Raw genomic sequence first — 18,229 nt, 5'->3', positions numbered from 1 at the left:
TTCATGGTTTGTGTGTATAAAAAGATCTTCTGTACTTTCCACCATATGCATCCGATGAAGTGAGCTGTAGCTCACGAAAGCTTATGCTCAAATAAATTGGTTAGTCTCTAAGGTGCCACAAGTACTCCTTTTCTTTTTGGGTATAAATGATCTGTTTTTTCCCTAAGATTTACTCCAGTGCAAAGCTGCTCTTTCAGGACATTAATGTGTATGTATATCTACAGCATATTACAGTATTATTGTGAACATATCAAGAAAGAATAAATGAAATGTAAAAGTAAGAGGTAAAATTTAATTACAGGGTAAATGTGTTGCTGCAGTCCCTTTTACATGTTCCCTGTTCCCAGACTCCAGTTCTGTAAAGTGTTATGCACAGCTGTATGGTTCTGAAGTCTGCATTAACTCCTGCTGAAATAACTGAATGTTTCAGTTGTAACTCCCTGCAGGATCAGAATCAGGGCTTAAGGCTGGAATCTGGATCAAACACTTCTGCAGTTCACAAGGGCTGCCACACTTCCGAGAACAGCAATCCAAAATGACCAGAGCAGCACATACTCTGCAGACCCCCATAGTCCTACACCCTGTATTCTCTTACCAGTCTCCCTAGCTGGACCCTAGGTCACTCATGTACACTTGATCACTTTTATGCTGATACTTTATGGGAGGCAAACTCTCTGTCATTCCACATGAAGGTTTTTTCTCCTTTATTCTTAAAATTAAAATAAAACGAAGTTAAAATGGAATATGACTATTATCTAATTATTTTCCTTCCTCACAGATTTTGTTGTGAAAATTTTGTGGCGTGAGGTAATTGCATTATATCAGGGCTGCCCTTGAAAGCTAGGAATATCCCAGGTCTTGAGACCGGATCCAGTGTGCCTTTCAATATTACCCAAACAGGTGTTTTCTCCCAGTGTTTCTAGAAACCTGCTGCCTCTGTCCACTTGAGCCAGTAAAACTGAACCAGGCTGGCTGAGTATATATGCACCTTCAGAACCACCCTGAACTAGACCTGGGACTTGTTGCCACCCTGCCCTTCCCATACCCCTAGCTTGAGTCTCCCTCTTCACCCCCAGCTGCTCACACCCTGTGCACACCAGCCTAACACTGTAACCATCCTCTGCTGCTCCCTGCCCCTGCAGGTGCCTCAGTTGTCCCCTGTTTTCACACGGGCAGTATAGTCGCCCTAGCCCTACCCTGCTCTGTGTGAGACACTGCAAAGCTGAGAGAGACAGGTGGGTGAGGTAACCCCTTTTATTGGACCAAGCTTTGGAGCCACAGGGAGCTGAGCGATGCACAGCCGGGGGAGGCGGGGAGATGTCTTCCCTGCCTGCAGCTGCTGCACGCTCAAAGCCAAAGGGCAGAGTTTGGGAGCCGGGGAGATTCTCCAGGTTTCTTCCCTGCCCCACAAAGCAACCAGTGCCTGCCTCCCTCCCCAGCCGCCGCTGGGTCGGTGCTGTGGGCGCCCCCTCCCTGAGCTCCGGCTAGCAGGGCCTGCTTGGAGGCTGGGGATGGAGTGGCCCACGAATTCCCTGTTGCTATGGGAACTCACGCAGTCATCCGCGGGCTGGTCTGGGAGGCAGGAGAAGGAGAAGCCGGTCATGTGGTGCGGCAAGATGGCTCCCAGAGCCTGAAGGCTGCAGTGTGAGTGAGTGAGTGGGTGGGCGGGGGGAGAGTGAGTACAGGCTGGCACTGTCTATCCGAGCCATGCAGTCAGCGCTGAGGCAGCGGCGGCTGCTGGCTGCCCCTTTCCCTGCGCTGCACCCTTGGCTTGTGGGCCAGGGAGAACTACAGCCCAGCAGCCCCCCGTGGGTTGTAACTCCCCGCTCTCTCCTGTGCGCATCGCAGCCGCAAGTGGCTGTCCCTGCTGGGCTTCTGACAACATTGTGTCTAACTTTTATTGCAGGGTTTTCTGCCTGCCGCTCTGCGCCCAGCTGATGGGAGAGCTGCTGGGCCAATGCCCATTCCGCGCGGTCTGACCAGCCTTGACGTGATCCTGCGACTTGCCGCGCCGTTACAATGGCCCTAACCTTGTTTGGTAAGTAAAACCCGTCTTTACACCTAGGGCTCCGACTGCTTCATCCTGCTTCCAGGAGAAAGCATAGGGGGTGGGGGTATGTCTGTGGCTATACAATAATTCTGGGCTGTCTGGAGTGCCTTGTACAGGGATGATGGCTAGCGAGATAAGGCTGGTCGGTCTCTCCCATTGTTTCCCAAGGCAGAGCCTATGGGCGTGTGCTCCTTCTGTTCATTTCAGGCTTGTAAAGTAATAGCTAGCTACAGTTACTGGGCACTGCAGTCTTAGGCTGCAGATATTCTCAAGCGTGAGCACTCTAGTTACACATCACTTGATTATTACTGTAAAGTTGATTGTTTTGCCAAAAAAAACCAAAACAACAAATACCCCCCACCCCAGAGTTAGTTCTTTATAGCCCAAAAGCTATTACTACTGCGCTGTGCACAAGACTAGCGTTTACTGAGATAGTTCAATGCCATGGACATTGCACTGAAAGTATGTTTGAATGGTAATATAAATAAAAGTTATACTGCTTTAAAAAGAGCTCTAATGGCAAGAAGAATTGTACAGCAAAATGATGAATTAGCTAATGAGACAACCTCCTTCTTCTGGGAATAGCTCTGTATAGTGCTTAATTGCCCATAACAATTAGATGTGTTTCTTTAATTATATTTAATAGTACAAATTCAAGAAAGAACATAGTATCTAGAGGTTATGAGTGTTGTCTTTGAGTGTTTTTATAACATTAGACAATGTGTTGGAAAACAAAATGTAAAGACTACAATTTTAACTGTGGAACATATGGTTTCTCTTAAATAAGATTATTAAGCTTTATTGTGCATGTTACTTATTTTGCAATTAAAAAAGGTATTGGGTGGCACAAAGTCCATTTACTTAATTATGCTAAAACCAGCAATACAAAGGAAGCAAAAATTAACATGATTAATATTAACATAATATTAATTGGAACCAATTTCATTGCTCTCATAAACAACTCATGGATGCCTCTTAATTCAGAAATGCTTTCCAGTAAGTAATTTTACATAATTACCATTTACGTGAATTGTGTTTTTAATGTTTTTTACTCCTTGTGTAAATAATTTAGTTCGATTTATTTTATGACTCTGAGGTTAGTGCAAAGTCTTATAGGTATCAGACTTGATTCTTCACTCTTTCTGCTTATAATTATTGTAGTATATTGTACCTTCTGAAGACCAGATGCAGCATGGGTACTGAACAGTTCTCTTCAGGTGAAGTCTAGCTGGTATTGCATTTAGCTACAGCGCTGTCATTTGAACTTATATTTCCTGATTCAGTCTTTTAGGGTCCCCAAGATTGTAAACCAAAACAGTTGAAAATGGAACAAACGGTAGGCCCTGATCTTGCCACTGAGTCCTTGTGACGGACTCCTGTGCCTATGCAGAGTCCCATTGACTCAGTGTGGGCGCAGGGGTCTTACGTGGTGCCAGTTGCTGGTTTGGGGCTGAAATTCACTCCTTTGTCAATGCAGGATGTAAGGACCAAATAGCAATTTGATGTTTATATGCTAATATTACTGTATATATTAAATAATATCAGTGTAATTTATCTAGTAGAGAAAGAGATGGCAGGTGTAGGAGGTTAACAGTACAAGACAAGTTTCACAGTTATTCATAAACATTAATAAAATCAAACAACTTTCACACTGTGTAGAAAATAGAGCTACATCATGAACCTTTTACTTACATTGGTGAGAAGTTACACAGGTAGTTCCATCACAGTCGTAATTTGACTATATAATTAATTACAAATAACCAAAACAAACACTGAAGTTAACAATAACAAAAAAGCACTTTTTAGTTATCTACAAGTTGACTTTTCTTTCTCTTCTTGTTTTATTTCATATATGTATTTTATGTACTAGATATGATGCTGCTGGTTTTTTTAAATAACAATTTCAATTACAAAATAAATAGACTTGATAGTACATAGAAAAGGTCAAGTTTCTCTATCATGAGTTTTTTGGATGCACCAATGCCATTTAGGGTATGAGGTCGAATTTATAGAAGTCGTTTTTTTAGAAATCGTTTTTAAATAGTCGATTGTGTGTGTCCCCACACAAAATGCTCTAAGTACATTAACTCAGCGGAGTGCTTCCACAGTACCGAGGATCGGAGTGTTACACTGTGGGTATCTGTCCCACAGTTCCCGCAGTCTCCGCTGCCCATTGGAATTCTGGGTTGAGATCCCAATGCCTGATGGGGCAAAAAACATGTCTGGGTACATGTCATCAGGCCCTCCTTCCCTTTCTCCTTCTGTGAAAGCAACAGCAGACAATCGTTTTGCGCCTTTTTTTTCTGAGTTACCTGTGCAGACGCCATACCATGGCAAGCATGGAGCCCGCTCAGCTCACTGTCACCGTATGTCTCCTGGGTGCTGGCAGACGCGGTACTGCATTGCTACACAGCAGCAGCAACCCATTGCCTTGTGGCAGCAGACAGTACAATAGGACTGGTAGCCGTCATCGTCATGTCCGAGGTGCTGCTGGCCACATCAGCCAGGAGCGCCTGGGCAGTCATGGGTGCAATGGACTATATTAGGAGTGACTCGACCAGGTCACGGTCTTTAGTCGTACTGTACCATCTTCTGCCGAGCAGCCATGAGATGTGGATGGCATGCAGTCCTTCTGCACCGTCTGCTGCCAGCCAAAGATGTAAAAGATAGATGGAGTAGATCAAAACAAGAAATGGACCAGATTTGTTTTGTACTCATTTGCTTCCCCCTCCCTCCGTCGCTCCGTGAAGTCCTGCCTGAAATACTCCTTGATGTAAAGCCACCCCCTATGTTGATTTTAATTCCCTGTAAGCCAACCCTGTAAACCATGTCGTCAGTCACCCCTCCCTCCATCAGAGCACGGCAGACAATCGTTCTGTGCCTTTTTTCTGTACGGACGCCATACCATGGCAAGCATGGAGCCTGCTCAGCTCACTTTGGCAATTAGGAGCACATTAAACACCACACGCATTATCCAGCAGTATATGCAGCACCAGAACCTGGCAAAGCAATACCGGGCGAGTAGGCAATGTCAGCGCAGTGACATGAGTGATGAGGACATGGACACAGACTTCTCTCCTGCCAATGTGTGCATCATGGTGCTAATGAGGCAGGTTCATGCCGTGGAACGCCGATTGTGGGCCCGGGAAACAAGCACAGACTGGTGGGACCGCATAGTGTTGCAGGTCTGGGATGATTCCCAGTGGCTGTGAAACTTTCACATGTGTAAGGGCACTTTCATGGAACTTTGTGACTTGCTTTCCCCTGCCCTGAAGCGCCAGAATACCAAGATGAGAGCAGCCCTCACAGTTGAGAAGCGAGTGGCAATAGCCCTGTGGAAGCTTGCAACGCCAGACAGCTACCGGTCAGTTGGGAATCAATTTGGAATGGGCAAATCTACTGTGGGGGCTGCTGTGATGCAAATAGCCAACGCAATCAAAGATCTGCTGATATCAGGGGTAGTGAGTCTGGGAAATGTGCAGGTCCTAGTGGATGGCTTTGCTGCAATGGGATTCCCTAACTGTGATGGGGCCATAGATGGAACCCATATCCATATCTTGGCACCGGAGCACCAAGCCGGCGAGTACATAAACCGCAAGGGGTACTTTTCAATAGTGCTACAAGCACTGGTGTATCACAAGGGACGTTTCACCAATATCTACGTGGGATGGCCGGGAAGGTACATGACGCTCGCATCTTCAGGAACTCTGGTCTGTTTCAAAAGCTGCAGGAAGGGACTTTATTCCCAGACGAGAAAATAACCATTGGGGATGTTGAAATGCCTGTAGTTATCCTTGGGGACCCAGCCTACCCCTTAATGCCATGGCTCATGAAGCCGTACACAGGCAGCCTGGACGGTAGTCAGGAGCTGTTCAACTACAGGCTGAGCAAGTGCAGAATGGTGGTAGAATGTGCATTTGGGCGTTTAAAAGCTCGCTGACTCGCTTAGACCTCAGCGAAATCAATATTCCCACTGTTATTACTGCTTGCTGTGCGCTCCACAATATCTGTGAGAGTAAGGGGGAGATGTTTATGGCGGGGTGGGAGGTTGAGGCAAATCGTCTGGCCTCTGGTTAGATGCAGCCAGACACCAGGGTGGTTAGAAGAGCACAGGAGGGCGCAGTGAGCATCAGAGAAGCTTTGAAAACCAGTTTCATGACTGGCCAGGCTACGGTGTGAAAGTTCTGTTTGTTTGTCCTTGATGAACCCCCCCACAACCCCCGCTCTTGCTTCATTCTACTTCCCTGTAAGCTAACCACCCTCCCCTCCCCCCTTCGATCACCGCTTGCAGAGGTAATAAAGTCATTGTTGCTTCACATTCATGCATTCTTTATTAATTCATCACACAAATAGGGGGATAACTGTCAAGGTAGCCCGAGAGGGGTAGTGGAGGAGGGAAGTACTGGGTGGGATGGTGGAGGAGGGAAGGACAAGGCCACACGGCACTTTAAAACTTATTGAATGCCAGCCTTCTGTTGCTTGGGCAATTTTCTGGGGTGGAGTGGCTGGGTGACCGGAGGCCTCCCCACCGCATTCTTGGGCGTCTGGGTGAGGAGGCTATGGAACTTGGGGAGGAGGGCGCTTGGTTACACAGGGGCTGTAGCGGCCATCTGTGCTCCTGCTGCCTTTCCTGCAGCTCATCCATAAGCTGGAGCATATGAGTTTGATCCTCCATCAGCCTCAGCATTGAATTCTGCCTCCTCTCATCACCCTGCCGCCACCTATCAGCTTCAGCCCTCTCTTCAGCAGGCACCTGTCCTCCCGGTCATTTTGTGCTTTCCTGCACTCTGACATTGTCTGCCTCCACGGATTCGTCTGTGCTCTGTCAGTGTGGGAGGACAGCATGAGGTCAGAGAACATTTCATCGCGAGTGCGTTTTTTTCGCCTTCTAATCTTCGCTAGCCTCTGGGAAGGAGAAGATCCTGTGATCCTTGAAACACATGCAGCTGGTGGAGAAAATAAAAAGGGACAGTGGTATTTAAAAAGACACATTTTATAGAACAATGGGTACACTCTTTCACGGTAAAACTTGCTGTTAACATTACATACATAGCACATGTGCTTTCGTTACAAGGCCGCATTTTGCCTCCCCCCACCGCGTGACTAACCCCTCTCCCCTCCCCACTCCCAGTGGCTAACAGCGGGGAACATTTCTCTTCAGCCACAGGCAAACAGCCCAGCAGGGAACGGGCACCTCTGAATGTCCCCCTAAGAAAAGCACCCTATTTCAGCCAAGTGACCATGAATGATATCACTCTCCTGAGGATAACACAGAGAGATAAAGAACGGATGTTGTTTGAACGCCAGCAATACGCTGCAATGCTTTGTTCTGCAATGATTCACGACTATGTGCTACTGGCCTGGCGTGCTAAAGTGTCCTACCACAGTGGACGGAATAAGGATGCCCTCCCTAGAAACCTTTTGCAAAGGCTTTGGGAGTACATCCAGGAGAGCTTTATGGAGATGTCCCTGGAGGATTTCCGCTCCATCCGCAGACACGTTAACAGACTTTTCAAGTAGCTGTACTGGCCGCAAATGCCAGGGCAAATTAATCATTAAACGCGTTTGCTTTTAAACCATGTATGCTATTTAAAAAGGTACGCTCACCAGAGGTCCCTTCTCCGCCTGGCGGGTCCAGGAGGCAGCCTTGGGTGGGTTCGGGGGGTACTGGCTCCAGGTCCAGGGTGAGAAACAGTTCCTGGCTGTCAGGAAAACCGGTTTCTCCACTTGCTCGCTGTTTGCTATCTTCCTCGTTCCCCAAACCTGCTTCCGTGTTGCCTCCCTCTCCATTGAAGGAATCCAAGCACACGGTTGGGGTAGTGGTGGCTGAACCCCCTAAAATGGCATGCGGCTCATCATAGAAACAGCACGTTTGGAGCTCTGACCGGGAGCGGCCGTTTGCCTCTCTGGTTTTCTGGTAGGCTTACCTCCGCTCCTTAAGTTTCACGCAGCACTGCTTCGGATCCCTGTTATGGCCTCTTTCCTTCATGCCCTGGGAGATTTTGACAAAGGTTTTGGCATTTCGAAAACTGGAACGGAGTTCTGATAGCACGGATTCCTCTCCCCATACAGCGATCAGATCCCGTACCTCCCGTTCGGACCATGCTGGAGCTCTTTTGCGATTCTGGGACTCCATCATGGTCACCTCTGCTGATGAGCTCTCCACTCACCTGCAGCTTGCCACACTGGCCAAACAGGAAATGAAATTCAAAAGTTCCCGGGCCTTTTCCTGTCTACCTGACCAGTGCATCTTAGTTGAGAGTGCTGTCCAGAGCGGTCACGATGGAGCACTCTGGGATAGCTCCTGGAGGCCAATACCGTCTAATTGCATCCACAGTACCCCAAATTTGACCCAGCAAGGCTGATTTCAGCGCTAATCCTCTTGTTGGGGGTGGAGTAAAGAAATCGATTTTAAGAGCCCTTTAAGTTGAAAAAAAGGGCTTCGTCGTGTGGACGGGTGCAGGGTTAAATCGATTCAATGCTGCTAAATTCGACCTCAACTCCTAGTGTAGACCAGGGCTTAGACTAACAAGAGTGAAGAAATGTAAAGTGAGGACTTCTACTCTGTCCTCAGTTCACTCTGTTTTGTCTAGTTTTTAATAATATCTTGCACTAGTTGAAGACTCCTGCAGATTCTCAGCTGATGTAACTTGTCATATCTCCATTGACTTCACCCCTTTAAAAAGCACAAAATGGGGAATAAAAAAATCGCTATAAAATTACGAATCAGCCCTGTTGATTGTACTGTGAGTGAAATGCATTCTCTCTCTCACACATACATTATATTACAGTACAAAACAAGTTGGGCTTGTTTTAAATGATGCAAAAAGGAGAAGACGACTAAGGGTTTGTTGACAGGGGAAAGTTTTACCAGTTATATTGGTATAATTATAACAATACAGAAAAGAAGTACTTGTGGCACCTTAAAGACTAACAAACTCCTTTTCTTTTTGCAAATACAGACTAACACGGCTGCTACTCTGAAACCTATAGCAATACAGTTATACTGGTATGGTTCCCTGTGTTGATGATCTTATTCCAGAATAAAAAGTGGCTTCTATTGGTTTATCTTCAAAAACAACGTAAACTAAACTGAAAAGGGGCCTCTTAAACTGGAATAAAAGGGTCCATACACACAGTTATACTGTTTTAAATTCACACCTTAGCTTATTCCAGTATAACTTTCCAATGCAGAGAGATATTTAACTGTGGATTTACACATTCAAATATGCAGTAGTCTCATTAATGCATTTCTTCTAATGCACTATCAGTATATCACAGATTCAGTCTGGGGCTATGAATGCCAGTGTGTAGTTCATTGTGTGCTACATTGCATGCAAAAATTAGAAATGAACAGCTATATCGGTTTGGGGGAAAATCCACCAAGGATGCTAGATCCTTTCCAATGGCATTTGGAAGGTGTGTATGATTAGGGAGGTTTAGTTATAATGTTCCCTCTCTCCACTTTCAAGATTGTATTATCTAATGATTGCATTAGATGGGGTAGAGGGAACTGGGACAGCAGACTGTGGTGGCGAGGGCATCTAGTGTTGTCAAGGCTAATTCCCCACTCTGGCACTTCAAGTGCAGAAAGTGGGGAGGCTCGCAAAGATTCTAAAAATTAATACTGGCCACTCCAGGCTTGTATTAAACTCCCAAGGTTACAGCTATTCTCTGACCTTGGATTGGTAGAAGCTGCCACCACCCAAGTGCAGAACCCCTTTGAGAGCCCAAGAAGGCGCACTTGGGAATTCCTTCGTGGGGTACCCTCAAGCCGTTTCAACCCCCACTCCAGGAAAGAGCTGAGAAACAGAAAAGAAAAAAAAAAAGGAAATCAGCTAATGCCACTAGCTAATTAAACAACATGTGCACAAACCTCTGAATACACAAAAATCCAATTCTGTTCTTAAAAAAGGTAAATTTTATTTATAAAAAAAGAGAAATAAAATACATCTGGGAATGCAGGCTATTGCTAGATTTTAGAAGAGCAACTACAAGGATTAAGCACCAAGAATTGCTTTCTTGAGGTCCAGCTTAAAGGTTACAAGAAAAACAAAAGCACCAAAAAACAGAGGAATCCACCAGCCATAAAGAAATAAAAGGGATAAACCTAATCGCATCTTCCTAGACATTTCCTGATCTACTTACATATCTGGGAAAAAGAACAAGGAGTATGTGTGGCACCTTAGAGACTAACAAATTTATTTGAGCATAAGCTTTTGTGGGCTAAAACCCACTTCATTGGATGCATGCAGTGGAAATACAGTAGGAAGATATATACACACACAGAGATCATGAAAAAATGGGTGTTGCCATACCCACTATAATGAGAGTGATCAGTTAAGGTGGGCTATTATCAGCAGGAGAAAAAAACCCTTTTGTAGTGATAATCAGGATGGCCCATTTCCAACAGTTGACAAGAAGGTGTGAGTAACGGGCAGGGAGGGGGATAAGCATGGGGAAATAGTTTTACTTTGTGTAATGACCCATCCACTCCCAGTCTTTATTCAAGCCTAATTGAATGGTGTCCTGTTTGCAAATCAATTCCAATTCAGCAGTTTCTTGTTGGAGTCTGTTTTTGAAGATTTTTGGTGAAGAATTGCCACTTTTAGGTCTGTAATCGAGTGACCAGGGAGATTGACGTGTTCTCCAACTGATTTTTGAATGTTATAATTCTTGATGTCTGATTTGTGTGATATATGCCATCATGTGCCAGCAACACCCCTCTGCCATGTACATTGACCAAACCAGACAGTCTCTATGTAAAAGAATAAATGGACACAAATCAGATGTCAAGAATTATAGCAGGAAATAACTCGGGTGGGGGGCGGCACGGGGAGCTTGGCAGGCTGCAGCAAATAGCTCTATGGGCCGCATGTTTGAGACCCCTGCTTTACAGGTAGAGCAATTACAGAACGGCTACTAAGAGGGATTTTATAGCTGCTGGCTGGCTCGGTGCCCATAAAAGGGAGCTCCCCCACCCTTCATTTATCACAGGTGTATTAAAGATTAAGAAGGATATGTAACTTCTAGGGAATATACAGATAGAAGTGATGACCAAGTGTGGTTTGTCCCCATTTTCACTTGCCAAGTGATGAGGTGCCCTGACATGTACCTTCCTCCCTCCATGCCTTTGCCACCACATTGTAATGTAATGTAATTACTATAATGTGCTTGATGGGAGCTGCACCTGAAGACCACCTGGAAAGTTCAGCTGGAGCAGAACATGGCTGCGTGTTAAGCAGTGTTTTGCACCTGAAGAAAAACTGTTAGCCCTCTGCTCCATGATCTGCTTGGCTTCCTCTTTGTTTCCAATTGCAGTTTATTGTGTTGCTTTTGGCCTTTAAAACCTTAATTATTTGGATGCTGGTTACCCTAGGAAATACCTCTCTCCTTATGCCCGTACAATGGCAGTCATGATCGTCTGACATGCTCAAGTCACAGTTGACTAGTGTGAATGCTGCAAGGGCCTGTCCACTTCCCCAGGTCTTCCTGGGGAAGGTGGGAGATTTGATAGACTGTGGAGTGTATTAAGTGGAAGGGATACAGGATGACTTTTCCAGATGGGGAGAGGCCTCCAGCAGAGAGGCTGTGCTCAGGTCAAAGAGAACACGTAGGTTGTTGACTACTGAAACAGTTACTATGCTATGGCCACAATGAAAGAGGATTGAAAGTCTGTCACAACGTTTGTTGGGTGAAAAATAGAGATCTGGCTGACTTATTTGTTGAAAATAATAGATCTGATTAATTCATTCCTTTTATGTGTTAATTACTTCCCAACAATTGGTTTAGGAATTTGTTAGCTGTTAGTTCTACTGTTCAACAAAAAGTTGGAGCAAACTTTCATGGCCTGATCAGTATACGTATTTGCTATTCATGATCTGCTATTTACTGCATGTGACTAGTCACCCAGTTCCCATGGTATGGTTTTGGTTGTCTAATTGGATGACCTAAGCTTCATTTAAAGGAAGCAATGATTGTACTTTGAAAGTAATACACTTTTATATTCTGTCTGTTTCAATGATTGCAAATTTCCCTTGATATTTTATGAATTTGTTTGCTTTTCATAATGGCTCATCAACTCTCTTGTGTGAATAAAAGAAAAATATTCTAATTGGCCAGGAGAGCTCTTCTATCATGAAGATATTTGCAAATATGATTCATATGTGTATTCATGTTCTTACTGTTCATGAACAATGTGGTGTGGTGGATAAAATCTCCTGAGTGATTAAGAAATAAAAGGGATCAAGTGATGGATCTTTAATCTTGTGAAGTGCTCACATTCTATGGTCAAAAGCATCACAAGCTTGCCTACCGATAAATGACATTAGAGATAGAACCGTGGTTAAAGTGCCCAGGAGGGTTATTTAAGGTGAGGCTGGACAAGGACAGATTATAGAGAATTGGGAAAGATATCAGATGAAAAGGAATTAACAATGATGCCAGTATAAGGAGAAAGAATGGGGGAAACAAAATCAAATATAATATTTGTCCTTTGACTAGGGTCTCCAAAGACCATTGAAACCCAAATATTATACTACTTGCCAACCGTGGCCCAATAGACTGAATTTTACAGCTGTGCCATTAAAAGTTGTGCAGTGTAACTGCTGTTTGTCGGCTCTCCTGCTGACAAAAAACTTCTACCCCCAACGAGCAGTGCTGGTCACACTGGCACTTGTCGCGGCAAAACTTTTGTCTTTCAGGGGGGTGGGGGTTTAACACCTCTGAAAGACAAAAGTTTTGTCGTTCAATTGCCAATGTAGATATAGTCTAAATAGTGTCTTCCCCATGAAAGATCACTGGAAGAAAGATGAAAAAGGGCTTCATGCAGGGGTGCCTGAAGGAGGAAAACAGAGTGTGTTGCAATTCAAATAGGTCTCTTTTGTAATAATACTTGTCCAAGAATCTCAAAACACTTTGCAAAGATGGGTAAATACCATTATCCCCATTGCACTAAGGCCCTGTCTATACTAAAAGTGTTGCACCAGTGTAAATAGATTTTAAAGCAATCTAATTAAACTGGCACAAACCTATAAGGTAGATGCACTTAAACCTATTTAACCCTGGCTTAAAATCTCTTAGGATAAATTGGTAAATTTCTGACACAAGCTAAACTGATTTAGGCAATGTTTGAATGGTTAAAGGCCATCTGCATGATGGTTTTCACTGGTTTAACTAAATTGATTTATAATCTATTGAGTTATTTCAGGGCAATGTTTCTAGGACAGACAAGGCCAATATTTAATTTTTTAAAATAGCTAATAATGAAAATGCTTCCTAAAATACAAATAAAGAGTGTTATGGAAGCAAAATTTGCAAGTATTCTTCTGTACAGCCTCAATAGCTGGGGCTTGGGATAGAAAGTGAGTCCTAATACTGAGAATCAGAAGGTTCTTTTCTCTCAGATGCTGTGCTACCCTTCTCTAATTTATAGAATCTAATGAAGCAAATAAGGACAGTAACCTTGAAAGGGTTTTGCTGCCAGTGCAATCTCTGAAAAAAATCAAAAGGGAAAAACATGCTTAGGAACTTGGAAAATAAAACAGATCTCTTAACTGATACAGCGGTATCAATTGATCATAAATTTGGAGCACTGAACGCTTTATAAATGAGGATTTAAAAAAATTCAGTCATGGCTTCTCAATTTAGTATTCTTAAAATTTTGGTTTAATGCAGTGGCTAAAGATAACTCAGGACTTCACTTTAAATATTGGAAAAGACTCTTAAAAGTGGTAGTCGGAGTTCAGGATTACCTGATGAAGATTGATGGGATTGGTTCAATAATGTGTACAGGTAGCTAATGAAAAGAGGTTTTAGAATTGAATACAGAGATGGAGATTACTGTAGGGACACTTAGTAACATTATTTGTTGAGTCTAGTTGGTGTGTGCTCAGAGCTGCAGAGGACCATTGTTAGTCCTACCAGGTAGCAGGTGAAATGCCTGAAGATGTACCAGAGGGTGGAGCAAGAAGTGATGAATCCAAATCCAGTAATGGACCTTCCCCTTCCATTACTGTTACTACCGTCAATTTTTCCCTAGCTGTCTGGCTTGTGGTTCTTGCCGACACACTCAGGGCCCAACTGTTTGCCATATTCGGTGTTGGGAATAAATTTTCCCCCAGTCAGATTGGCAGAGACCCTGGGGATTTTTAGCATTCCTCTGCAGCATAAGGCATATGTCATTTGCTGATTTAAACTAGAGTTAAGTGGTGGATTGAAGTCTTTAATCATGATATGAAGACTTTAGTAACTAAACCACAGGTTATGGGTCTATTACAGGAGCGGGTGGGTTTAGTTTCTATGGCCTGCAACGTGCAGGAGGTCAGACTAGATGATCATGATGGTCCCTTCTGGCCTGGAAGCCTGGAAGTAGGCTGTGCTGCACATGCATGTGTGGCTAACTTATCTGCATGGGGTGGAATTTTCAAAAACACTTGGGGCTAGTCTACGCTGGCAAAACTAAAGCACTGCTGCAGCAGCGCTTTAGTGTGGCTTGTGTAGTCACGGCAAAGCGCTTTACAGTTTTACAGCGCTGAAACTTGCTGTGCTCAGGGTTTTTTGTTTGTTTTTTTTTCACACCCCTGAGCGAGAAAGTTGCAGTGCTGTAAGTTGCCAGTGTAGACAAGCCCTCAGTGCTGGCCTAACTGCTCTGTCCCTAAAATCAATAATAAAGCTCCCATTGAGTTCAGTGAGAGCAGAGTTAAGCCAATGCTTCTGAAAATCCCACCCATAGTGAATGTGTATATCTTGTTAGGTGCACGCTGAATGATGCCAGGTTCCACAGGACCAGAGCAAAGCAAAGCAAAACAAGAAAGGGGAGCTTGGCCAGCACTATTCACTTCTCTTATTCAATAATCTAGCGACTCAGTTGTATCATTTTTTTAATTTAATTTAATTTTAAAAAATGATACATCTTACATGAAATAAAAAATATATAAAATAGAAACCTTAGAAATTCCATTTAACCTAAAAACACAAAACATTTAAAAGCAAGAAAATGTCTTATTATGAACCTAAAAGATTCCACTGCCCGCATGATGATACGCAGATACATTCTAATCAAGCACAGAGAATACTTCTTTCATCACAACGCCAATGGCTTTTACTCTGACTTAAAATAAATACTGTCTTCAGCAGTAAGCTCAAATATAAAACCAGCACAGCCCTTTTTTGAAGAGTAGATATTGATATATACAAGCATAACTTATGACACTAATCAGCCCCCAAACAAGTCCATAGACACACAATTTTTTCCAAAAAGGCATTGTTACCGTTTTCCTTGCTCTCGGTGTCAGGCTGAGTCTTAGCTGCTCCACCTTGTGGCCACAGACTATATTGACTGCTCAGCAGAGTGGCTGAGTTAGCTGCCACAAGCCAACTGCTAGCCAGGAATGCAGTTGTGTAGTGACTGGAAGAGTAGGCAGAAGGAATTTCCACATGTAGTGAGGAGTAGTGAGAAACTGGTCTGGCATCTGCTCAAAAATAAAGGGATCCACAGCTGTGGATTTCACAGGTTTTAAGAGCTGGTTGCAGGAAGGGCTGTCCGTACCTTGTGATTTTTAGAAAAAAAATGACTAACAAAGTTTTAATCCTTGTCAAGTTTCCTTCCCCACTCTGAACTCTAGGGTACAGATGTGGGGACCTGCATGAAAGACCCCCTAAGCTTATTCTTACCACTTAGGTTAAAAACTTCCTCAAGGTACAAACTTTGCCTTGCCCTTGAACCCTATGCTGCCACCACCAAGCGTGTTAAACAGAGAACAGGGAAAGAGCCCACTTGGAGATATTTTCCCCCAAAAATATCCCCCCAAGCCCTACACCCCCTTTCCTGGGGAAGGCTTGGTAAAAACCCTCACCAATTTGCATAGGTGAACACAGACCCAAACCCTTGGATCTTAAGAACAATGAAAAAGCAATCAGGATCTTAAAAGAAGAATTTTAATTAAAGAAAAAGTAAAAGAATCACCTCTGTAAAAATCAGGATGGTAAAAACCTTACAGGGTAATCAGATTCAAAACATAGAGAACCCCTTTAGGCAAAACCTTAAGTTACAAAAAGACACACAAACAGGAATATACATTCCATTCAGCACAGCTTATTTACCAGCCATTTAAACAAAAGGAAATCTAATGCATTTCTAGCTAGATTACTTACTAACTTAACAGAAGTTCTGAAGAGCATTCCTGACCTGGTCCCAGCAAAAGCATCACACAGATAGACAGACCCTTTGTTCCCCCCCCGCCCCAGCTTTGAAAGTAACTTGTCTCCTCATTGGTCATTTTGGTCAGGTGCCAGCGAGGTTATCCTAGCTTCTTAATCCTTTACAGGTGAAAGGGTTTTGCCTCTGGCCAGGAAGGATTTTATAGTTCTGTATACAGAAAGGTGGTTACCCTTCCCTTTATATTTATGACAATCCTCTTGAGAATTTGCATGTTGCAAGGCTGTCTTTGCAAGGAAAAGAGCTGTAAACTCACTGAAAAAATAAGCTAAAGATGAGGTTAGCTTTGGTGTGTTAAAGCATTCAAAATTAAAAACCACTGGGGCTTGTGGCTGTAGCTCCCGGGGCCTCACACACACACCCTGGCTGGTGCAAGATGACTGATGAAAAGAGAGCAATATGGCAGCTTGTATTTTATGTTCAGCCAAGTTAACAGTAATTCATCTCAGTGTCATCACCAAGAGCTCAGTTGCTATATATGGCAGTATAGTGGGGTAGCGTTGCAGATTCCAGTCCTGGGTGGGGGTTGTCCACATCAGAGTGGAAAGTACAGTAGAGAATCGGAAGCTGCAGAGTCAGGGAGGTCTGCATAGTGTCTGAGAGCTCTGGAGCTGAGGTGACAGCTTGGGCTGGTCAGAACCCTTGGTTAGGATTTTATTTCACCATAAGCAAACACTGATATGACATGAAAGCATGGCTTGATCTTTCATGTAAGCAAATCCACATACCGGAGGCTGGGGGGAAGGAATTGGAATACTGCACCCTCTGGCCTCAGCCCATAGCAAGCTCTGTGTCCCTGTAGCAGATTGCCCTAGTAGCAGCAGGCTCGGCCTTGATCCCGCAAGCGGTTCTGGGCACCAGCATGATGCCCATCACCAACAATGAGGTTCTGTAAAGATGCATGGGTCCGCTTGTGTAGAGCACTTTATGGGATCAGGACCTTAGTTTGGTGATTAACACAAATGATGAAAATGCTTCAGTGCTTGGCAGCATTGAATGTCACAGTGCAGGATGCCCTTTCACCTCTGCCCCAAATTAGCTCAAGCTGGGGGACATTGTGCAGGGAACCAATAAAATGTAAGATGACGTATAAATTAAGTCACTGACCCTAAAAGGGTGGCAGCTGTGTCTTTTTTCTTTCAATATTTTGTTGCTTTTGTCCTTTCCCTTTATTTTCCTGTCCATTTTCTTCTCTTCCCTTTATCAATTCTCTTTTATTGCCTTGCAAGCCAGAGAAGCCCCTGGCTTCCTTCTTCCTGACAGTCTTTTCCTTCCTTGCTCCCTCTCTCCTTCAGTCTCTTTCCCTCTCTCCTTCCTGCTTCGTTCCTTGTCAGAGTGACTGTGCTAGTGACCCTGCAAAAAGTTTTAAAGAACAGGGGGCCTTTATCAGGAAGTGGCTGTCCCAAGGTAACTTATTAATGGGAATTTCCAACTTCAAAAGTGAAGGCAATTAACTTCTCCTGCTAAATACTTGGATTGCCTGTATTGGATTCCCACTTCTTACTATTGGTACATCTGGCAATGGGGGTCAATTAAACATACATGGCCCATTCAGCATGTGGACATAGGAGTACCCCATCACCCAAATGGTTCACTAGTTTGAAAATATAGCAAAAGAACCCTCTGACCAGTGCTGGAGCAATGGAAAAGGGTCACCAGGATAATTCCCATGAAAAAGGGAGCTTGGAGAGATCCAGAATAGGGAGTAACAATAAGCATAGGATTTTTACTGCAGCATAATTTAAGTCTCTGATTCTCACCTGGCAGGGTATAAGCAGGTCTCCTCCATGTCAGACTATTATCTGATGAGAGTGTAGTCAAGAGTCTTTGTAAAAAGTCAATGGGCATGATTTGTTAGGCCCAAAATTTGATCTTCCAGATTTTTCTTCTATGTTTATAGAATCCATATACCTAACTCACTATTTAATGGTTTAGTTCAAAGGTCAATCCTTCTTTCCTGA

At 43.9% G+C, this 18,229-nt stretch overlaps 1 protein-coding gene across 6 annotated transcripts in view; it reads left to right on the top strand.

The window, feature by feature from the left end:
* Nucleotides 1–1,522: 1,522 nt before the first annotated feature.
* CHN1 (chimerin 1) overlaps nucleotides 1,523–18,229 on the top strand; it is a 158,773-nt gene continuing 142,066 nt past the window's right edge. For 2 of the 6 annotated variants that reach the window (XM_048869587.2, XM_048869584.2), the window contains exons 1-2: nucleotides 1,523–1,644; nucleotides 1,907–2,038. In XM_048869587.2, the coding sequence (XP_048725544.1) occupies nucleotides 2,020–2,038 (19 nt within the window). In that variant the 5' untranslated portion in view covers nucleotides 1,523–1,644; nucleotides 1,907–2,019. The other 4 variants (XM_048869585.2, XM_048869586.2, XM_075117971.1 and 1 more) reach the window with 4 other exon arrangements.

The sequence above is a fragment of the Caretta caretta genome, chromosome 11, assembly GCF_965140235.1.
Source record: "Caretta caretta isolate rCarCar2 chromosome 11, rCarCar1.hap1, whole genome shotgun sequence".
Lineage (NCBI taxonomy): Eukaryota > Metazoa > Chordata > Testudines > Cheloniidae > Caretta > Caretta caretta.
Note: the sequence above shows the minus strand (reverse complement) of the source record. Positions and strands in the feature narration are given on the sequence as shown.